This window comes from Suncus etruscus, chromosome 4, assembly GCF_024139225.1.
Source record: "Suncus etruscus isolate mSunEtr1 chromosome 4, mSunEtr1.pri.cur, whole genome shotgun sequence".
NCBI classification, from domain to species: domain Eukaryota; kingdom Metazoa; phylum Chordata; class Mammalia; order Eulipotyphla; family Soricidae; genus Suncus; species Suncus etruscus.
Genome location: NC_064851.1, coordinates 3,695,325 through 3,715,875, shown reverse-complemented (window position 1 = coordinate 3,715,875; position 20,551 = coordinate 3,695,325). Strand labels below are relative to the sequence as shown.

At 54.5% G+C, this 20,551-nt stretch overlaps 2 protein-coding genes across 2 annotated transcripts; one reads left to right on the top strand and one right to left on the bottom strand.

The window, feature by feature from the left end:
* Positions 1-2,810: 2,810 nt before the first annotated feature.
* CSDC2 (cold shock domain containing C2) lies at positions 2,811-3,887 on the top strand. Its single transcript, XM_049771722.1, is given in 4 exon segments — positions 2,811-3,105; positions 3,368-3,490; positions 3,754-3,775; positions 3,777-3,887. Coding segments are annotated over 4 exon segments (432 nt in total). The 5' UTR covers positions 2,811-2,929.
* A 1,700-nt stretch (positions 3,888-5,587) lies between these two features.
* PMM1 (phosphomannomutase 1) lies at positions 5,588-13,049 on the bottom strand. Its single transcript, XM_049771694.1, is given in 10 exon segments — positions 5,588-5,728; positions 5,730-5,768; positions 5,770-5,799; positions 5,964-6,079; positions 6,419-6,494; positions 8,583-8,682; positions 9,337-9,428; positions 9,523-9,599; positions 10,347-10,464; positions 12,933-13,049. Coding segments are annotated over 10 exon segments (789 nt in total). The 5' UTR covers positions 13,020-13,049; the 3' UTR covers positions 5,588-5,674.
* Positions 13,050-20,551: the final 7,502 nt, after the last annotated feature.

The following is a 20,551-nucleotide window of genomic DNA, read 5'->3' as shown; positions in this document are numbered from 1 at the left end:
AAGGCAACACCTAACAACACTATACCCTCTGGGTTCTGTTTATCTTTTATTCTTATCTTATTTTTTGGGGAGGTCACACCCAGCAGTGCTCAGGAGTTAACTCCTGGTTCTGCACTCAGAAATTGCTCCTGGCAGCCTTGGCAGCATATGGGATGCTGGGAATTGAATTGGGGTCCGTCCGGGGCTGGATGCATGCAAAGCAAACATCCTACAAATGTGCTATTGCTTCGGCCCCTTGGGTTCTGATTTTCTTCTTTTATTTATTTTTGTTTGTTTTTGACCCACACCTGATGGTGCTCAGGAGTTACTCCTGGCTCTGTACTCAGAAATTACTCCTGGGGCTGGGAAGGTGGCGCTAGAGGTAAGGTGTTTGCCTTGCAAGGGCTAGCATAGGACGGACCGTGGTTCGATTCCCCGGCATCCCATATGGTCCCCCCAAGCCAGGGGTGATTTCTGAGCACATAGCCAGGAGTAACCCCTGAGCGTCAAACGGGTGTGGCCCAAAAACAAAAAAAAAAAAAAAGAAAGAAATTACTCCTGCCAGGTTTGGGGGACCCGTGAGATGCCAGGGATCGAATCCGGTTGGCTGCATGCAAGGCAAACACCCCACCCCCCCACCCCCCCGTGCTATTGCTCTGGCCCCACATCTTTTTATTTCTGGGTCACACTTAGCCATTCTCAGCTGATTCCTGGCTCTGCAATTAGAGATCACTCCTGGCTCAGGGGGCCCTGTCGGTTATTGGGAATGAGTCGAGGCTAGGCTGGCCATGTGCAAGACAAACGCCCTCCCTGCTGTACTGTCGCTCAGGCCCCTGAGGAGCCTCTTGACCCATAAAAGATACCTCCTGCTATGTGAGCTGGAAGCCAACAGACCTGCTTCTGAGCCTCCAAAGTATTCGACTTCTCCCTGGAAACCAGGGCTTGGGGGTGGGGTGCCCTGCATGGTGACGGAAACAGCAGTACAAGGTTGCTGGATGGAAGGACTTGCAAACGGGGGACCCCCATCACCCTATAGGACTAGCCATGTGTATTCATGTGTGTGTATGTGTGTCTTTGGGGACCAAACCTACACCCTCACACATACAAACAAAAGTAAGTTCCTCCCCACTCTCAGCTTATTTCCCTGCTGAGATGAGGCAGGGTGTATGTACGGTTTGGTTTGGTTTGGTTTGGTTTAGGGGCAGTACCCAGGGGTGCTCAGGGGCTACTCCCAGTTGACTGCTCTAGGATCTATCCCTGTGTTCAGAAACTACAGGCCAGGGAACCTGCTGATCAAAGCCTGCACTCCATCCTTCTACCCAGGGGGAAAATTTTTTCAAGGTCATCCAGACACTATTGTTTCTGTTGACGAACCTCTAATGAGGATTTCCAGGGTGTTTGTGAGTTGCCAGCTGCACCCACACACCTTAATCAAGGAGTCCCCGCAGGCCCTTGAGCAGAGAAAACAGGGACGTCACAAACATCCAGAGCTCACAGGCTCACGAGAGTGAAAATCGTTCCCTTGTTTTTCTCTATGCGGTTCCCTCTCCCTCTCCCTTGAGAGCCAGCAGAAGGGTGAAGGTACCGGCCTTGCATGCGGCTGACCTGAGTTCAACCTAGCCCCCATGGCCCCCCAATACCTGCACACCCTCAGGAATGGCTCCAAAACCAAAAAATAAAAACAACTGAAAATGGGCCGTGGCCAAAAGCCATCTAGCTGGTAGGTAGAGAGGCCAGAGTCTGACCCCAGGCCCGCTGAGTTCAATTCAGTCAGCAGTCACCATGCTGGAACTGCTGAATCATTTACTCATCAACAAGTCACAAAGACACAACAGCCAAATCCTGGTCTATGTTTTTGTTTTTTGATTTTTAGGTCACACCCAGCACTGCTCAGGGGTTCCTCCTGGCTCTATGCTCAGAAATTGCTCCTGGCAGGCTCAGGGGACCATATGAGATGCTGGGATTTGAACCACGGTCCTTCTGCATGCAAGGCAAATGCACTACCTCCGTACTATCTCTACAGTCTCAGGATCTTATTTATTTACACTTATTTATCTGCTTGGTTGTTTGTTTTTGGCTTTTGGGGCCACACCAGCACAGCAACTCAGGGTTTACTCCTGGTTCTATGCTCCAGGATCACTCCTAGCAGGCTCGGGGACCATATGGAGTGCTGGGATCGAACTGGGGTGGGGGTTGGGGGGTTTGACTATGTGCAAGTCCCTCCCTGCTGTACTATCACTCTGGCCTCTGTTTTATGGATCTTATTTTATTTGGTTTTTGGGTCACACCCGGCAGCCCTTAGAAGTTACTCCTGGCTGTGCTCAGAAATCCTGCAGGGGGGCCCAGTGTGATGGCACAGTGGTAGGGCGTTTACCTTGCACGTGCGCTGACCCAAAAGGAACAAACAATTCGATCCCCCCAGTGTCCCATATGGTCCCACCAAGCTGGGAGTGATTTTTGAGCACATAGCCAGAAGTAACCCCTGATCATCACCGGTATGGCCCAAAACCATAAAAAAAGAAAAAAAAAGGGAAACAGTTAAGAGGGACCTCTGGCGTGATAATAGAGGGTGAGGGGCTTGCCTATTTGCTTTCATGTAGCTCACCCCCAGTTAGGTCCCCGACACCACAAAGTGCCCTTGATCAGACAGGAACCAGTGGGTGTGGGCATGAACCAAGCTTGCTCCAGCCACAGAAATGGAAAATAATCAAGCTGCTAACAGTGGTGTGGACCAAGCCAGGACTGACTGTGGAGCCACTGGAGGACGGCGGGAGCCCAGAAGGCCTCTGGTCAGCGCCCCAACTCAGGTCTCTCGCTTTCCTTCCAGACGGAGCCTGTGGCTGGAGCAGCTGCCGTGCAGGGCCAGGCCGGGCCCTGCCCGCAAGGATCCCCAAGCCCCCCGCCGGCCCCTGGAGCCCAGAGCCTTTCAGGCTCTCCCGCCAGCCCCACCATGACCTCAGAGTCCACCTCACCCCCGGTCGTGCCCCCACTCCACTCCCCCAAGTCCCCCGTCTGGCCCACCTTCCCCTTCCACCGCGAGGGCAGCAGGATCTGGGAACGCAGCGGTGCCTCAGCCCGGGACTTGCCCAGCCCTCTGCCCACCAAGAGGACCAGGACGTACTCAGCGTGAGTATCAGGTCACCCTGCCACCTCCAGATCCGGGGCCTCACCTGGCTGGGGGACAGTGACAGCACTCACTCACCCATCTACTCTCTCAGTCATTCACACAATCACTTGCTCATTCACTCACTGCTTCATTTCTTCACTCCCTCATTCATTCACTCGAGGGAGAGCCGGGGACACGCATGATTTCTGGCCTGGGGAGGCAGGGTTGTGAGGGTGTGGGAAGGGGGTGCCCAGGCCGGCGCCAACCCGTGCGTCTCCCCAGGACGGCCCGTGCCTCGGCAGGGCCAGTGTTCAAGGGCGTGTGTAAGCAGTTCTCACGCTCCCAGGGCCACGGCTTCATCACGCCCGAGAATGGCTCCGAGGACATCTTCGTGCACGTGTCCGAGTGAGTCCCCTCCGAGCCGGCACCCCAGAAACCTCAGCTCCTCCTGGGGGGCAGAGGGGCTGGGCCACTCCTGGGTTGGAGTTGGAGTTGGGTCCTAGCACTGTTCAGAGAGGGCTGTCTGGTGGTCCCCGGCTGCATCCAAGGAAAGTGCCCTGTAGCCCACTCCAGGGCCTCTGCCCCGCTTTGCATCCCCAAATCGGAATAATCTAGGGGTACCTAAGGAGAGGGGTCCGTGCCTTTTCCGACTCTTGTTTTGCCCCCAGCATCGAGGGAGAGTACGTGCCGGGTGGAGGGCGACGAGGTGACATACAGAAGATGCCCGATCCCGCCCAAGAACCAGAAGTTCCAGGCGGTGGAGGTGGTGTTGACCCAGCTGGCCCCCGCACACACCCCATGAGACCTGTCGGAGGCACAGGTGGTGGGGTCCTAGGTTTGGGGGTCCTGGGACCCTCCCCGGTGAGCAGCACCTGGGCAGGCAGGTGTGCATTTGTATCCCACCCTGCTGGCTGCCCTTAGTGGCCCCGGTGTGCGTCTGTCTGTCTCTGTCCATTCATGCCCCTATGCCTCCCTCCACCCTGTGACCTGTGGACGGTTGTGTGAGCTGGGGTCGAGGCCACCCTCAGACCCGTCCCCTGTCTGTGCTGTTGTCCCCAGCCCCCACTTTGCCACTCTGTCCACGTACGTCACGCCTTGTGCTAGGGGTTTGGGGGGGGACACCTGTGGGGTCCTGCCTGCCTCTCAAGCTTGGTTCCCCTGCCACTGCGCCCCTGGGAACCACACTGTTGATGAGACCCGCCCCCTTGCCCCCCTGCCCATAGTAGGCCCGGAGCGTGCCCTGGGGGGCTCGTGGTCTTCCCTCCCTGCTTCCCTCATGCAACCTGGAGCCCCCCCACTAGGCCATAGCTGTGCCCATCTCCTAGGGAGACCAGGCATAGTGCCCGCCATTGGGAGCACCACCACATCCTTCACCTGGCCCCCCATGTCCCTCTCTGATTGTGCTGTCTCGAGCCTATGGCCAGGCGAGCAGATGGACACACATCCCCTCCTTAGGGCCGGAGCACAGGGACCCAGCATGGCCCTAGGCTGGCAGCTGCCATCTTACTGACCCCCTGTACCCCATCTGCAGAGCTATGTTTGCATATGTCTATGTGGACATAGTATCCTCTGTGTCCTGCTTGGGGGGAGGGTTTGACTACCTGGAGGAGTGGGGCTGGAGGGGCCCTCTATTACACCCCAGCCCCTTCCTGGGAGCATAGCAATCTATCAGGGAAAAGAAACAGGGATTAAAGGGGGTCCTGGCCAGGATTAGTGATCCTCAGGAACTCCTGAGCTGGGGTTTGGACAACCAGGATGAGATTCAATGACTCACCAGAGAATCACCCCCCAAGCCAGCAGAAGCAAAGCTGGGGCCCTCACAGAGCCCTGGGAGGCCAGAACATACTGGCCAGCACCCCAGACTGGGCTTCTCCACAGCCTGGACCTGTAGGTAGGATCGAGGGGGACCCTCAGGTCTCCCTCTTCTATAGAGACCCCCTTTTTCATAGGCGAAGTCAGGAGGGGGATGTTATAGTTGAGTATTCAGCACCTGAGGCCTGGGTTGGGGGCAGCCATGGACTCTGCTCCAGGCCCCAGATACCCTCCCTGACCCCTAACCCCCCCCCTTCCCCACTCCCCACATCCCGACACTGGCAATAAACCCTCAACTGTGACTCAGCTGGGTCCTGAGTGCTCTGTCTGTCTGGGACCCCCACAATGAACCGGCCCCCAAGGGGCACGACGCCAACCCCGTCCCGTGACCCAGCCCATCGCAAGGGCAGTTCTCACACTGCGACCCAACAGACAAATGCCACCATATCACGCTTTCCTGGATTTTAATGTGGGGTGAACTAAGAGAATGCACCTCCCAGCAGCCCTCCGGGGTGCCCACACTGGCACACACCTCCTCCAGGTGTAGACGGGCGCTGCTGGATCCAGTGTTTGTGTGGCAAGCATGGCTGGCTCTGGGATGGGCAGAACCTGGCAGGGGGGGGGGGCGGGACCCAAACACTCTGGCTGTGCTCCCCAGGCCCTGGGGGAGGGTCACTGGGTCTGGGGGCCTGAGGAGGCAGAGCTGCTGCACAGCCCCCCACTGGGCCAGGGCTCTTTGAGGGGCTCCTCGGAAGTCTGAATCTGGAGGGTGGCAGGTCACGCCTCGTGGGCCGTCTCCGGGAAGAAGATCTCCCGGCAGCGCTGTACCGTTGTCCTGTGGGGAGACCACGCTGTGGCCCACCGTCCGGGCGGTCTGCGTAGATCTCAAAGTCGTTCCTGCCCTGCACAGAAGTAGAGAGGGGGGCCAATAAGGGGGTGTCTTCCTCACACCCACTCCACAGGTGGGGCTGAGTCTAGTGGGCCCTGGGCCCTGCTCTCCAAACTACTCTCGGGCTGACTGGCCAGGTCTGTTCTGTGCCTGCCCCTACACCCCGGGGCCACTCACAGGGCTGGTTTCATTCCCGAAGAAGTGGATGGTGTCGAAGCAGTCCTGGTCCAGGCTGTCCAGGCAGTAGCGCTTGTCCCAGCCCTCGGGGAAGACGTCGAAGCTTATCATGCCTCCTGCAAGGAACGACATGGCTGCTGGAATGGAGCTGGGCCAGGCCTGTCCGTTGGGCGCTAGGGGCTCCTCTTCGGTCACATGGCCCCAATATTACAAGGGAGTAAGTTAGCAGGGTTGGGGGTTTCACCCCAGCCAGCAAGTGGTGACTATGGGGGTTGTCCTTCAGGGACTGAGCAGAGGCCTGAGGGCTGGTGGGTCAGTTTCAGAACTTTCTGACCACAGCTGCTACTAGACCTGGGGAAGGGAGGGGGATCTCTGATTTGGGGATCCCAAGGGTGGGGTTGGTCTAAGGCTGCGGTTCTGGGGGCTGCTGTGCCAGGGAAGCAGGGCGTACGCACCTCGGGAGAACCTCAGCCCTTTGCCAGCAAACTCAGTTTTCAGAGCATCCACAAACTTCTCCCGGATCTTCTCCTTCTGCAGACAGATGAGAACTGAGGGCGCCAGGTCCCCAGCGGGACCCCCCAGCCCCAGGCAGGCATCATGGCTCCTCACAGGGGAACTAGGTCAGGGCTGGAGACACACTCGGCCTATGGGGTTTGATCCCTGGCAGCACCTGGTCCTCTCCAGCACTGAGCTGAGAATCACCCCCCCATGACCTACTAGGTGTGGCCCAAAAAAAACCCTTCACACACACACACACACACACACACACACACACACACACACACAACACACACACACACACACACACACACACACACACTACACACAACGGCTGGAGTACAGTGAATAGAGTGTTTGCCCTGGCACGCAAACTGGTCTGGGTTTGATCCCAGCATCCCAGGTTCCCAAGCACAACCAGAAGTGATCACCGAACACTGTTGAATGTAACCCCAAAACAAAAACAAAAACAAAAAGAGAGGGGGCTGGAGCAATAGCACAGTGGTTTAGGGCGATTGCTTGCACAAGGCTGCCCAGCGACGGATATAGTTCAATCCCCAGAGTCCCATATGGTCCCCCAAGCCATATCCAGGAGTAACCCTTGAGTGTCACTGGGTGTGGCCCAAAAACCTGAAGAAAAAAAAGGCAGGGGCCAGAGTAGATAGCCATGGAGGTGGGGCATTTGTCTTGCATGCAGGACAGTGGTTCGAATCCCGGCATCCCAAATGGTCCCCCATACCTGCCAGGAGCGATTTCTGAGTGTAGAGCCAGGAGGAACCCCTGAGTGCTGCCGGGTGACCCCCATCCCCCCCAAAAGGCCAAATAGCATAGCAGTAGGGAGTTTGCCTTGCTCGAGGCCAACCTGGGGCAGACTCGGGGTTTGATTCCCGGCATCCCATGTGGTCCCTTGAGCCTGCCAGGCGAATTTCTGAGCACAGAGCCAGGATTAACCCCTGAGCACCACAGGGTGTGGTCTCCCCTGGCCAACAGGGATGCAGAAGAACATTCTGAGGGGGCAAAGGCCTGAGGAGGAAGGCTGACAGGAATAGATGGCCTGAGGGAGTAACCAGGGATAGGGGGACAGCAGGTCTGGAGCCAGAAGGGGCCTAGGAAGAAGCAGCAGCTCCAGGCAAGCCTGTGACACTGCCCGTGCTGTGTGACCCTAGCCTGACCGCCTGACTTCTCTGGGCTCAGGGATGAGGTCTCGGCACAGGGCTGGCTTGTGGTGGATCCTAGATTGAATTGTCTACACCCTGCACAGTCCTCTGCACCAGGGATGACCCAAAAACCCAAAAGGAAACCAGAAGATAAAATCCCGAAGTATGTTACCTCTCGGAGATACAGAGGGAACGAGAGCCCCTCCGCAAGGCGATGGTCAGCTCAGGAGCTGCTCCATGTCTGGGTCAGCCCGTCATCTGGGGCAGAACCTTTGCCTAAATGGGTCACCCCCAGATCTGGGGCTTAAGCCCGTGCGCACAGGTATACAAAAACAGAAGAGGCTGAGTCAATGTGAGTCAGCATTCCTCGCCCTGGAGTCGGGGTGTAGGCACCCCCCTTTCCATCTGAGGGGGCAGAGAGGCCTGGTCAAGCACCCCTATGTGGGCAGGCAGGGGGAGCTGCGGTCCTCTCAGTCTGTGGTGGGTGGCCTTTTTGGCATCATCCATCTTCACAGGCCTGTGAGAGCCTTCTGGGGTGTGTGTGTATGTGGCTGGGGGGGGGCACTGGCTGCCCCAAATCTGGGGACCAGCACCCCTCCCCCAGAAACATCTGAGGGTAGTGAAGAAAGCCCCAAATTCTGCTCTTCCCTCTCTGACAGGTACCCACTAAGCACTTTGTAACAAGCCCCCATTTCCTCCCATCTCAACAAGGGCCCACCCATTTCTCAAACATGAGGCCCTGCCTGTCTGTCATTCAGTCACCCACATTCTTCCCTGGGCCAGGTTTGAGGCCCCTGGTGACCTGAGAGCTGCGCCCCATGGCAGCTGATGAGGATGATCCTGGAAGAAAGCCTGGGGGTGGGGACCTGCTCAAGGCTGACAGCAAAGGAGAGAGTGAGGGGCCCTGGTGTGCCCATGCCCCAAAGGAAGGGAAGGCTGGAAGTGCTGTGGGGCTCCTGAGCACCTTGTCCAGTTCCGAGAACTCGATGCGCTCCTCCAGGGTGCAGCTCCGGCCGATGGGCGAGATGTTCAACATGCCATTCCGGAACTCAATGAAGGTCCCTCTGCGGGGAGCCCGAGAAGCAGCCCTGAGTGTGAGCCGAGCCCACAAGTCGCCCACAGTTTCCTGGACTGGACTTGGATGAGGCATCCCTTGCATCCCACATACCTGGATGGAGGGGGGTGGTGGTGCTATGGACACATTGGGTCCCACCATTTCTTTCTATCTTTTTTTTTTGTTGTTGTTGTTTTTTGGGTTACACCCAGCAGTGCTCAGGGGTTACTCCCAGCTCTGCACTCAAAAGTCACTCCTGGCAGGCTCAGGGGACCAGATAGGATGCTGGGATTCGAATCGGGGTCTGTCTAGTATTGGCCACATGCAAGGCAAACGCCTTACCACTGTGCTATCACTGAGGCCCCTTCCTTCCTTCCTTCCTTCCTTCCTTCCTTCCTTCCTTCCTTCCTTCCTTCCTTCCTTCCTTCCTTCCTTCCTTCCTTCCTTCCTTCCTTCCTTTCTTCCTCCCTCCCTCCCTCTCTCCTTCCTTCTTTCTTTCTTTGAAACACCCAGCTGTGCTCAGGGGTTACTCCCAGCTCTGAGCCCATAAACTACTCCTGGCAGCCTCGGGGGACCCTCTGGGATGCCAGGATCAAACCCAGGTCGGCTGCATGCAAGGCAAAAGCCCTCCCCACTGTGCTATTGCTCCAGGCCCCGGTCTCACCGTTTCTTGGGCAGTCTGAGCAGGGCCATGTAGTGGAGACAGAAGTTGATCAAGTCCTGTAGCAAATCCTCCCCCAGGTGGTTCTGGATGGTCTGGTTGAGCAGGCGGGCAGAGTGAGGTGACCACAGGCACACACACACACCGTCCGCCCGCCTGCCCCCTGCACAGAGGCTCTGGGGTGCTGACCTGCTTGGACAGCAGCCGTCCATGCTTGTACTGCACCGTCCCGTTCTCCGCAAACACATAATCAAACTTCTCGATGACTTCGGGGCCATGAAGAGGGGGAGAAAGAGTGAGAAACAGCTCCCCAAAGCTGGCTTCTGGGTCTGTTGCTCAGAGCCCGAGGGTGGTCCCTGTAGAAACTTTCTTTCCCAGCTTTCAGGCCCCCTTTCCCCCAAATAGGCCAGTCGCAGCACTGGGCTGGGGTAAAGCCACGCTCCACCTGGCTCCCTGGGGATCCTGCCAGCAACTCCAAGCTTCCTTGGTGATTGGGGGGTCGGGGGGACCCTTGCCCAAAAGTTTTCAGCTGTGCCAGAAGGCCAGGGGCCATGAAGGCAGAACAGGGTCCAAGGGCCGGAAAGGTAGAGATAGATGCAAAGTTTCTGCTTCAGAGACCAAGAGGCCTTGACCTTGATGGAACAGAACTCGGGGTCACTAAGTGACTCCAGAACCCTCATTTCCATGCTACTGTGTGAACATGCCAAGGTACCCGCCTTTCTGGTCCAGGGGAAGTGAGTTGTAAACAACTTAGGCTGGCACCCTGCCTGCTCCTGGCCTGGCACCTGGCGTGCGGCCCAGCACCTCATTTGTTCAACCAGGAGAGAAGAACATCTGGCTGTTTTCTTGAACTTCTGTGTCTCCTCCGAAACAGGACAGGGCCTCTTTGAAAGTGGGTTGGCCCAAGGATCTTCAAAATCTCCTCTCCTATACCCTGCATCCCCACTGGTTCAGGGCCATTGTTCCTGGGTTGTCCAAGCAGGCCAGTGGGTGCCCACCCGCCCACCCCTTACCTTCATCCCCCTCGCCCAGCTGCTCCGCGATTTTAGAGTAGTCGGAGCCGCCTACCACTCCGATCTGTACACGGCCTCGCAGCTTCTGCAGGAAGGCGGCCACTTCGGGGTCGATTTTCTGTAGGGAGGGCAGGGAAAGGAGCGCAGGATTGTGCCTGTCGTCGAGGCTGAGATGAGGCTAAGGCCTCACTCAGTGTTCTGTTCCCAGAAGGACAACCCAGGACTCGAGGTCAGATGCATCTGGGTGGGGCTTAAGTTGGAGTTCAAACATCTCAAAAGCAGGATGAGGGTCTGGATTGATCAGACAGCAGGGAGGGCATTTTGCCTTGGAAGGGGCTGACCTGAATTTAATCCCTATATAATCCCATATATATTCCCCTGAGCACTACCAGAATTGATTCTGGTACCCAGCATTGATTCTGAGTGCAGAGACAGAAGTAACCCCTCTGCACCCTGTGCACCACCGAGTATGGCCTAAAAACCAACCAACCACCCATAGCAGGATGACCCTGAGCAAGGATTAAGTCTTCTTCTTCTTCTTCTTCTTCTTCTTCTTCTTCTTCTTCTTCTTCTTCTTCTTCTTCTTCTTCTTCTTCTTCTTCTTCTTCTTCTTCTTCTTCTTCTTCTTCTTCTTCTTCTTCTTCTTCTTCTTCTTCTTCTTCTTCTTCTTCTTCTTCTTCTTCTTCTTCTTCTTCTTCTTCTTCTTCTTCTTCTTCTTCTTCTTCTTCTTCTTCTTCTTTTTTTGCATACGCAGTACTTAGAGATTATTCCTGGCTCTGAGACCAGGGATCGCTTCTGCTGGGGATGGGGAACTCTATGGGGTGTGGGGGATTGAACCCAGGTCGGCTTCATGCAGGGTAAGCACCCTGAACTATTGCTCTAGCCTGGTTGTTTTAGGGTCACACTCAGTTCTGTGCTCATGGGGTCACTCCTGGAAGTGCTCAAGGGATTGATCCCAGACCACCTGCCTGCAAAGCCTGTGCTCAGCCCATTGAACTCTCCAGCCCAGGTTTTATCTTTTGTTTACCTCCATTGTCTCTTCTATCAAATGGATTGACAACAGCAACCACTTGGAGGGGGCCAAGTGGTTATTTTATTTAGTTAGTTTTTGGGTCATACCCGGCAGTGCTCAGAGGTTATTCCTGGTTCTGCACTCAAAAATTGCTCCTGGCAGGCTCCAGGGACCATATGGAAATCGAACCCAGGTCTGTCCGAACCCAGGTCTGTCCCGGGTTGACTGTGTGCAAGGCAAACACCCTACTGCTGTGCCATCACTCTGGCCCCCAGTTAGGTTTAAGTGAGGCTCCGTGTGTCCGAAGGGCTTGAACACCAACAAGAAATTAGCTGGCAACCAAGAAAGTAGTTTACGAAGGAAATATAAAATCTACACATTTGGGGGCTGGGGCGGTGGCACTAGAGATAAGGTGTCTGCCTTGCCAGCGCTAGCCTAGGATGGACCGCAGTTCGATCCCCCGGTGTCCCATATGGTCCCCCAAGCCAGGAGCGACTTCTGAGCGCATAGCCAGGAGTAACCCCTGAGCGTTACAGGGTGTGGCCCAAAATCCAAAAAACAAACAAACAAACAAACAAACTACACATCATTTGATGTCAAACATCCAGATAGCAAAGCTGGGGGAACGATCTGGCCACTTGGGAGGGTGCTCTGGGCGATCTATGAAAATGTCCCATGCGGGACTCTCCCCTTCTCTTACCCCAATGACTAAGGAGCTTTTCTGGGGAGGGGGGAATGGTTTATTTTTTTCCCTTAGTTTCTGGGTCACACCTAGAGGTGCTGGAGAACCCTTTGGACCAGCTCCTGAGTAGACAATTTGCACTTGAGTCTGGAGCTCTCTGATTCCCAGGCCCTGGGTTGTGTTCCTAACCCTGCAAGACGATTAGCTGGGCCTGGAAGCACAGCTTCAGGAAGGCTTACAGAGAAGACAGGCAGGCCTTCCTCCGCACATCGATGCCTGTGCCAGGCTGCTTGCCAAAGCGAGTCGCAGGCAAGCTAAGGAACAATCGGGGACCACTTTTTATTTTTAATTTAATTTGTTTGTTTAGAATGACTCTCACCCATTCATTCACCACCTTAAGAGGGGACCCCCGGAACCCAGCAATCTCAGGCCTTTCCCATCCATCCCTACAGCAACCAGGATCCCTGTGCTGGGGCACAACCCTCCATCAGCAGCAGGACTCAGGGTGAGAGAGTAGGGCCCCAAAGCGAACCCCTGGACCAGGCTGGGAGATGCCCCACACCTCGGCTTCCTATGACAGATGAAATCTGAGGCTTGGAAGGGCCCAGTCTGGAACCTTTGGGGTGCTCTGCAAAGCCAGCTCTGAGCTGCCGGTAGGTGCCCCCGGCCTGGTTGGGTGCGATGCCAGCCCGGGGCCCCCCTCGCAGCCTTTCTCCTCTGCAGAACCTCTGCATGGGGTTCAGGGTCCCCCCAGGACATCATCCCCCAACCCACCCCAAGCTGCAAGGGCGCTTGCTTGGGGACCATACGCTGCATCCCGGCCGACGCCCCCGCGCCCACGATCGCAGGTCCCCACCGGTGGCCGCGTGCCAGGCCCGGCCGGCCTACCTACCTGGCGGGCGGGCGTGAGGGTCCCGTCCACGTCAAACAGGCAGAGGACGCGTTCCTTCCTGCGGGCGCCCTCCGCGGTCACCGCCATGGCTGCAGCGCGCGGCGCGGGAAGGGGGCCGCGACTCGGGGGCGTGGCCTGTTATAGCCACGCCCAGCGCTGGTGGGCGGGCGTGGTTTCGGGCTCGGCCTATGGGGTGAGACGACGGAGAAGGGGCGTGGCGAGGGTGTGGACCCGGAAAGATGCGCGCCGGATAAGGGCGGGGAAAACTCCAATGGGTGATGTTGATTGGACCAAGAGGAGAAGAGGCGTGGCTATGGGCGTGGCCTGGGTGGCTTCCGCGCGGGTCGGTTTCTTCCAACCTGTTTACCGGCGTTGGGCGTTCCAGGGGCGGGAAGCCCGACTGGAGGGTGGGGTCAGAGGGCAAGTGGGCGGGGCGAGTGTGGATGACAGGTGTCAGATGCAGGGCTGGACCAGGGAGGAGCCTCCGGCCCCTCAGTGCAGTCCCGGCTCTCCCCACCTGCCTGCCTGCCATCACTCTGACTCACCCTCTTGCCTTTGCCCTACAGACTTCAAGGACCTTCTCATGACCTTTGCTCTGCGTCTGAGATTGGCCAGATGACCTTTCCTTTCCTACCCTTCCTTCTTTTCTCGTGTCCTTCTGTCTCGTGACACAGTCTTTCTTCTTTGGGGACTCTTTCTTGGGGCCCAGGGGAAAAAATCCAAAGGACTAGACTCTGCTGTTTTGCTTGTAGGGACCCCCTGGTTTGAGCTCCAGCACCAATATGATTCTGAGCACTGTACGTCTGAGCTGGGAGTATCCTCTGGATACCTCCAGGTGTGGCCCCAAAACACGAAAGAAAGAAAAAAAGAAAGAAGGAAAGGAAAGAAGAGAGAAAGAGAGAAAAAAAGAAAAAGAAAGAAGGAAAGGAAAGAGGAAGAAAAGAAAGAGAAAAAGAAAGAAAGAAGAAAGAAAGAAGAAAGAAAGAAAGAAAGAAAGAAAGAAAGAAAGAAAGAAAGAAAGAAGGAAAGAGAGAAAGATAAAGAAAAAGAAGGAAAGGAAAGAAAGAAAAGAAAAAATGAAAGAAAGAAAAGAAAGAAAGAAAGAAGGAAGGAAAAAAAAAGAAGAGAGAAAGAAAGAAAAAGAAGGAAAGAAAGAAAAGAAAAATGAAAGAAAGAAAGAAAAGAAAAGAAAGAAAGAAGGAAAGGAAAGAAGAGAGAAAGAAAGAAAGAAAAAGAAGGAAAGGAAAGAGAGAAAGAAAAAGAAAGAAAAGAAAGAAAAAGAAAAAAGAAAGGAAGGAAGGAGGGGAGAAAAGAAGGAAGGTAAGATGGAAGGAAGGAAGAAAGACAGACCTGAGTGAGAATAGTGCAGGTAGGGTGCTTGCTTTGTATGATGAGGCTGACCTGATCTCAGACACCACATATGGTTGGTTCCTCAGAGACCTGCCAAGTCAAATGACCTGGAAACTACAACTCAGGTGCTGATACAGATGTAGTTAAAAATTCCAGCAAAAAATTGGAGAACCAGTATTGGAGAGAGTACTGTGGGAAGGGCATTTGCCCTGCATACAGATGACTGGGTTTAGTCCTCCACATCCCATATCATATCCCCAAGCACTGGTACGAGTAATTCCTGAGTGCAGAGCCAGGATTTACTGAGCTTTGCCGGGTGTGGCCCAAAAAACGAAACAAAACGATTAGACGAACTTGTTTTAGTTAAATAGAATGCAAGCATGGGTGGGGGCTGGCTAAGAGATAGTACATGATTGACTCAGGTTCATTCTTGAGCACTCCATATGGTCTCCGAGCCCCACCAGGAGTGATCTCTGAGTACAAAACCAGGAGTAAATCCTGAACACTGCCAAGTGTGGCCCAAATATAAATCAACAAAAATAAAAATGCAGTCATTGGGGCTGGAGGTAGGGTGCTTGCCTTACACGCTGCTAACCGGGGTTGATCTCCGGTACCACATATAAACACACACACCCTCCCCAGCCCTTCTAGGCTAGGCGTGATCTCTAGGACTGCAGAACCAGGAGTAAGCCCTGAGCAGTAAGCCCTGCTGGGTGTGGAACCCAGCCCAAAATGCAATAAAAATGCAATGAAGGGACTGGAAAGTTAATAGAAAGCTTAAGGCGTTTATCTTGTATATGGCTGTGGCTGCAATGGTTCAAACCCCTGTTCCACAAAAGGTTGTGATCAAACACCAAAACAAAGGACATGCAGCCTCAAAGCCTAAGAATGAGGAAGACTATCTTCACACCAGATGTGGAAGCAATGGGGAAATGGATCAGGCCTTGGGTTAGGGTTAGGAACCCTTTTCTATAATCTGGAGTGTGCCTGAGAGCACTGCAACACAAACCAAAGATATAGTGTGTGGCATTAAAGCCTGAGCATGAGGAAATATGGTTTAAAATCAGATTTGAGGGGCTGGAGAGATAGCATGGAGGTAAGGTGTTTGCCTTGCATGCAGGAGGATGGTGGTTCAAATCCCGGCATTCCATATGGTCCCCTGTGCCTGCCAGGAGTGATTGCTGAGCGTGGAGCCAGGAGGAATCCCTGAGTGCTGTGCGGGATGTGACCCCCCCAAAAAAAAAGAAACAAAAACAAAAACAAAAAAATCAAAATCCCAATAAACAAACAAACAAAAAAAAATCAGATTTGAAAGCAATAATTACACCCCTGTTTCTGTACGTGGGATACCCAGCCTGCTCACCAGCCACCCAATCTTAGTGGTTATCACAGCCTCGTTTTTGCTGATCTTTGAGCCTCTGAGTTTATGTATGTTTAACTCTGTGGAAAGTTAATGAGTTTTTGCAATTTTTCCATTTGGTGGAAAGTTAATGAGTTAACATATTTTTAACTTTAGGTGCTGGTGGAAAACTACTTATTACCAAAAAAATTGAGGGAGGGGCCAAAGCAGATAGGGCATTTATTTGCCTTTCACGTGGTGACCTGGGTTCAATCCCTGGCATCCCATAAGCCCTCCAGGAGTGATTTCTGAGAACAGAGTCAGGAGTAACCCTTGAGTGCTGCTGGTATGACCCCAAAACAAAAACAACAACAAAAAAAAAACAAACAAAAAAATGGAGAGGCTAGAGCAATAACACAGAAGGTGGAGCTTATCTTGCCCACACCCAACCTGAGTTTGATTCCCAGCATCCCACATGGTCCCTTAAACACCACCTTGAGGGCCGGGAAGGTGGCGCTAGAGGTAAGGTGTCTGCCTTGCAAGTGCTAGCGTAGGACAGACCACGGTTCAATCCCCCTGCGTCCCATATGGTCCCCCCAAGCCAGGGGCGATTTCTGAACGCATAGCCAGGAGTAACCCCTGAGTGTCAAACGGGTGTGGCCCAAAATAAAAAAAAAAAAAAACACCACCTTGAGTGCAGAGCCAGGAGTAACATCTGAGCTTCTCTGAGTCAGAGTTGTTCCTTCCACCCCATGCAGGTGAAGGGCCAGGCCCACTTGAGGAAGGAAATTAGACTGTGCTCACTGGGGCTGCCCATCCCTGTGTGAGGCAAGAGCCCATGTGGGAGGAAGCAGAACTCTATTTTTTTTTTTTTTTTTTGGTTTTTGGGTCATAGGCGGTGGTGCGCAGGGTCTGCCTGTGCTCAGAAATCACCCCTGGCTTGGGGAGTGCTCGGGGGACTATATGGGATGGCAGGTATTGAACCCGAGTCTGCTGCGTGTAAGGCAAACGTCCTTCCCACTGTACTACTGCTCTGGCCGAATGCGAGCAGAATCTTGTCCAGGCTTCCTGCTTATCTAGCTTGATATCAGGCAGTGGGTGTGGGGCTGCCTTCCCAGATGGCAGAGGCTCTGGGTGGGGTTGGGATGACTGATCAGCCTCTTTTCTCAGTGTTGGTATAGGGATCCCCAGAACCTTGTCTGCAGGCGCTGTTCTATGTCTGGATTTGGAAAGCCCTCTGGCCTAGGCTGACTTGTCTCCTGGGGCTGGGCCCACCTTGCAGGGATGGAAAGTTCCTGAGTACTAGGAACCCTGATACCAGGAACCAGTACCCTGGGGATCTGCCTCCTCCCCCACTTCTGTATGTCTTGACCAAGTCTTGCTACAGCCTCGTACCTGGATGAGGCCGAAAGGGACCTGGAGTTGCCAAGACACCATCCCCAGGGGAGCCAGCGGGCAACCCTGGTGGCCACCAGTGTGTCCCTTTAAGAGGGATGCTCACCCTTGGCAACGGAGCCCAGCTGGGTCCCGGGGGCCCTGAGGAGGGCCAGGATTTTGGTTTGAGGAAAAGTGAGGTGCCCTGTCAGAAGGAGTCAGAGCGCAGGCCTGGGAGTTGGGGCGCCTGAGAGGCCAGCCTGTCAGGGTTCTGCTCAGAAGAAAAGAGTTCAGACAGCAGGTGGCGAGGGGAGAGTGGACGGTCATGTCTGGTGTGGCCTTGGACCGCGTACCTGGGATGTTTCCTTCCTCCCAGCACCCCGTGAGGTGAGTCCCCATCAGGCGCCACCACACCCCACCTGCCAGTTCCCAGAGCTGAATGAGCAGGCTGTATCCCAGGGTCAGGACTCTTGCCTCTTCCCTCCCCTAAGTCCCCCATTTCCAGGTCCTGGCTGTTGATCAACAGACTGATGAGTGAACAAGGGGGTCTGGGGACCCCTTTTCCCTTCGGAGGGTGGTAATTCTTTTATTGTTTGTTTTGGGCCACACCTGGTGATGATGCTCAGGGGTTACTCCTGGCTATGTACTCAGAAATGACTTGGGGATATGGGATACTGGAAATCGAACAGGTCCATCCTGGGTCAGCTGCATGCAAGGCTAATGCCCTACCACTGTGCTATCCCACCAGCCCCGGAGGGTGGCAATTCTGACCCCAGAGACATTGTAGCAGGGAGTGGTCAGGCTACCAATTCTTTTTTTTTTTTTTTTTTTTGGTTTTTTTTGGGCCACACCCTGTGACGCTCAGGGGTTACTCCTGGCTATGCGCTCAGAAGTTGCTCCTGGCTTCTTGGGGGACCATATGGGACGCCGGGGGATCGAACCGCGGTCCGTCCTAGGCTAGCGCAGGCAAGGCAGGCACCTTACCTCCAGCGCCACTGCCCGGCCCCAGGCTACCAATTCTTAGTTGTGTGTGTGTGTGTGTGTGTGTGTGTGTGTCGCATGCTTAGGTCTTACTCCTGGCTCTGTGATTATGAATCCATTATTTCTGGCAGCTGTAGTGGAACCATATGAAATGCCGGGGTCATTAACTCAGGTCATTAACTCAGGTCAAACCTGACTTAGCATGTGTAAAGCAAATGTCCTATCTGCTGTACTATTTCTCCTGGTAACACTTGCCCCTCCTCCATTTCCATACTAATAAATAGGCCACCAGGACCAGTCCCTCTGGACTGTTCGGCAGAGATGGGGGCTAAGGAGAGAGGTACTTGAGGTTGGAATTGTGTTTTTATTTTTTGAGGGGGTTGTTGGACCACACCCGGTGGAGCTCAGGGGTTACTCCTGGCTCTGCACTCAGAAATCCCTCTGGCAGGGTCTGGGGATCATATGGGATATGGGGGATTAAGCCCAGATCCAGCCCAGGTCAGCCGCGTGCAAGGCAAATGCCCTTCCACTGTGCTTTTGTTCCAGCCCCTTGAGATTGGAATTGGCTTTAACAATACACAATTGGTTCAGGGAAGGGAGGGGCAAACTTGGTGTTGGGCTGAGTCCTTATCATAACCAAGTGTGTGGAAAGGTCTTCTTGGTGGTTTGGGTGAGTTGGCCAAAGCTCATGGCCTCTGGGGACTCCCTCAGCTAAGTCAGTAGGAATAGAGGTAGTTAGGCCAGATGCCCTAGGGAGATGGGACAGAGGGCTGGGGGTCTTCTGACACCGGGACTCAAACCCCAACCCCAAGAGGACAAGCCTGATCAGGGCTGGGGTGCTCTAGGCAGTGGAACTCATTAAGGGACTAGAACCCAAGTCAGCCTTGTGCAAGGCAAGTGCCTTTCCCCCTGCACTGTCTCTTTGCCCGAACTCACCCTTTTCATGCCAACATGGAGCCCAGAGAGGGCCAGGCCTTCGCCAAGCCTCTGGAGCAAGGCTGCTTTCAGGCTGTGTTGGCAGGGCATCAGTGTTGATGGCTCCACCCTGGCCAGGACTCTTGGAGCCTGTGTACCGGGCCCTGCCCCTGGGGAGTCCCCTATGGAGTGGGGAGATAACTCAGAAGGGAGGTAGGGAGGGAGGGTCAGGAAGCCTTGTAGAGGAAAAGCTAGTACTGGGGCTTACTCCTGGTTCTGCATTCAGGGATCACTACTAGTGGTGCTTGAGGACCATATGGGGTGCTGGGGATTGAACCTGGGGTTACTCCTGGCTCTATACCCAGAAATCACTCCTGGCAGGCTCAGGGGATCATACGGGATGCTGGGGACCGAACCGGGGTTGACCAAGGTGCAAGGCAAATGCCCTATTCTCTGTGCTATGGCTCCAGTCCTGCTGATTTGTTGTTGTTGTTGTTGATTGGTTCTTTATTGCTGTCTGCGGCTGTTCTGTGATTCAGTGAGGAGGACTTCAGGGTCAGCTGAGGCCCAGGCAGACACTGACTGCAGGGATGGGGACTTGAATTTGCAATGGAGGTGAATGAAGGCTGGAGAGACCCCTCTGGACAAGCTGAAGAAGAGCCTGGAAAACTGTGAGGACAAGTAACTCAGCTGGGGAGGGGGAAGCAGGAGGTGTGAGAGGTGAGTCCACCAGGCCAAATTCCAGCCACAGGAACTGCCAGATGCAGGTCTGGTGGCCTCTGAGTACCTCCAGGTAGGGCCCAGAAGAAAAGATTAGTTTTTTGGTGTGATACTGGGATATGGGGTCAGAAAGGGCTCAAAAAGTGTAGGTCAGGGGGGTCTCAGACTCGAGGCCCGTGGGCCATTTGCGGCCCTCCATACAACATTTTGTGGCCTGTGGCCGGCCTTCAAATATCGCAGTATTCCCGATTATTCATTTACCGAATAATCGCAATAAAAATCGCATTAGTAAGAAAAAAAATTGCATTAAACATTCACATACCCCGAGTAGTTCCGTTTGGGGTATGCAAATGTTTAATGCGATTTTTTTTTTTTTTTGGTTTTTGGGCTACACCCGGCGGTGCTCAGGGGTTCCTCCTGGCTGTCTGCTCAGAAATAGCTCCTGGCAGACACGGGGGACCGTCTGGGACACCGGGATTCGAACCAACCACCTTTGGTTCTGGATCGGCTGCTTGCAAGGCAAAAAATCTCTCCGGGCCCCCTTAGTGCGATTTTTTTTTTTTGTTGTTGCGAATATTAGGTAAGCGAAATCCCTTATGCGGCCCTGCCTCACCCCGGCTTTGCCTCCTGCGGCCCCCAGGTAAATTGAGTTTGAGACCCTTGGTGTAGGTAGTTGAAGGGCTCAAAAGTTGCCTTTGGCGCTGGGCTGGGAAGTGAGGCCACAGCGCCACCTGGTGCCACTGAAGCGCTCGAACCAGGTCCGATGCCTGCACTCTGGTACCAGGCAAAGCACTTAGGTCCTCGGTGAAGGTTTCATGCCGTGCGACCGCGCCATACCCTTCAGGGGATCCTTGCCTGTGGAGAGGAAGCAGGCTTGGGCCTGCCTGTCTCCCCTCCGTGACGTGACGGGTAGCTGATGCCTTTCAATACCTCTTGGTGC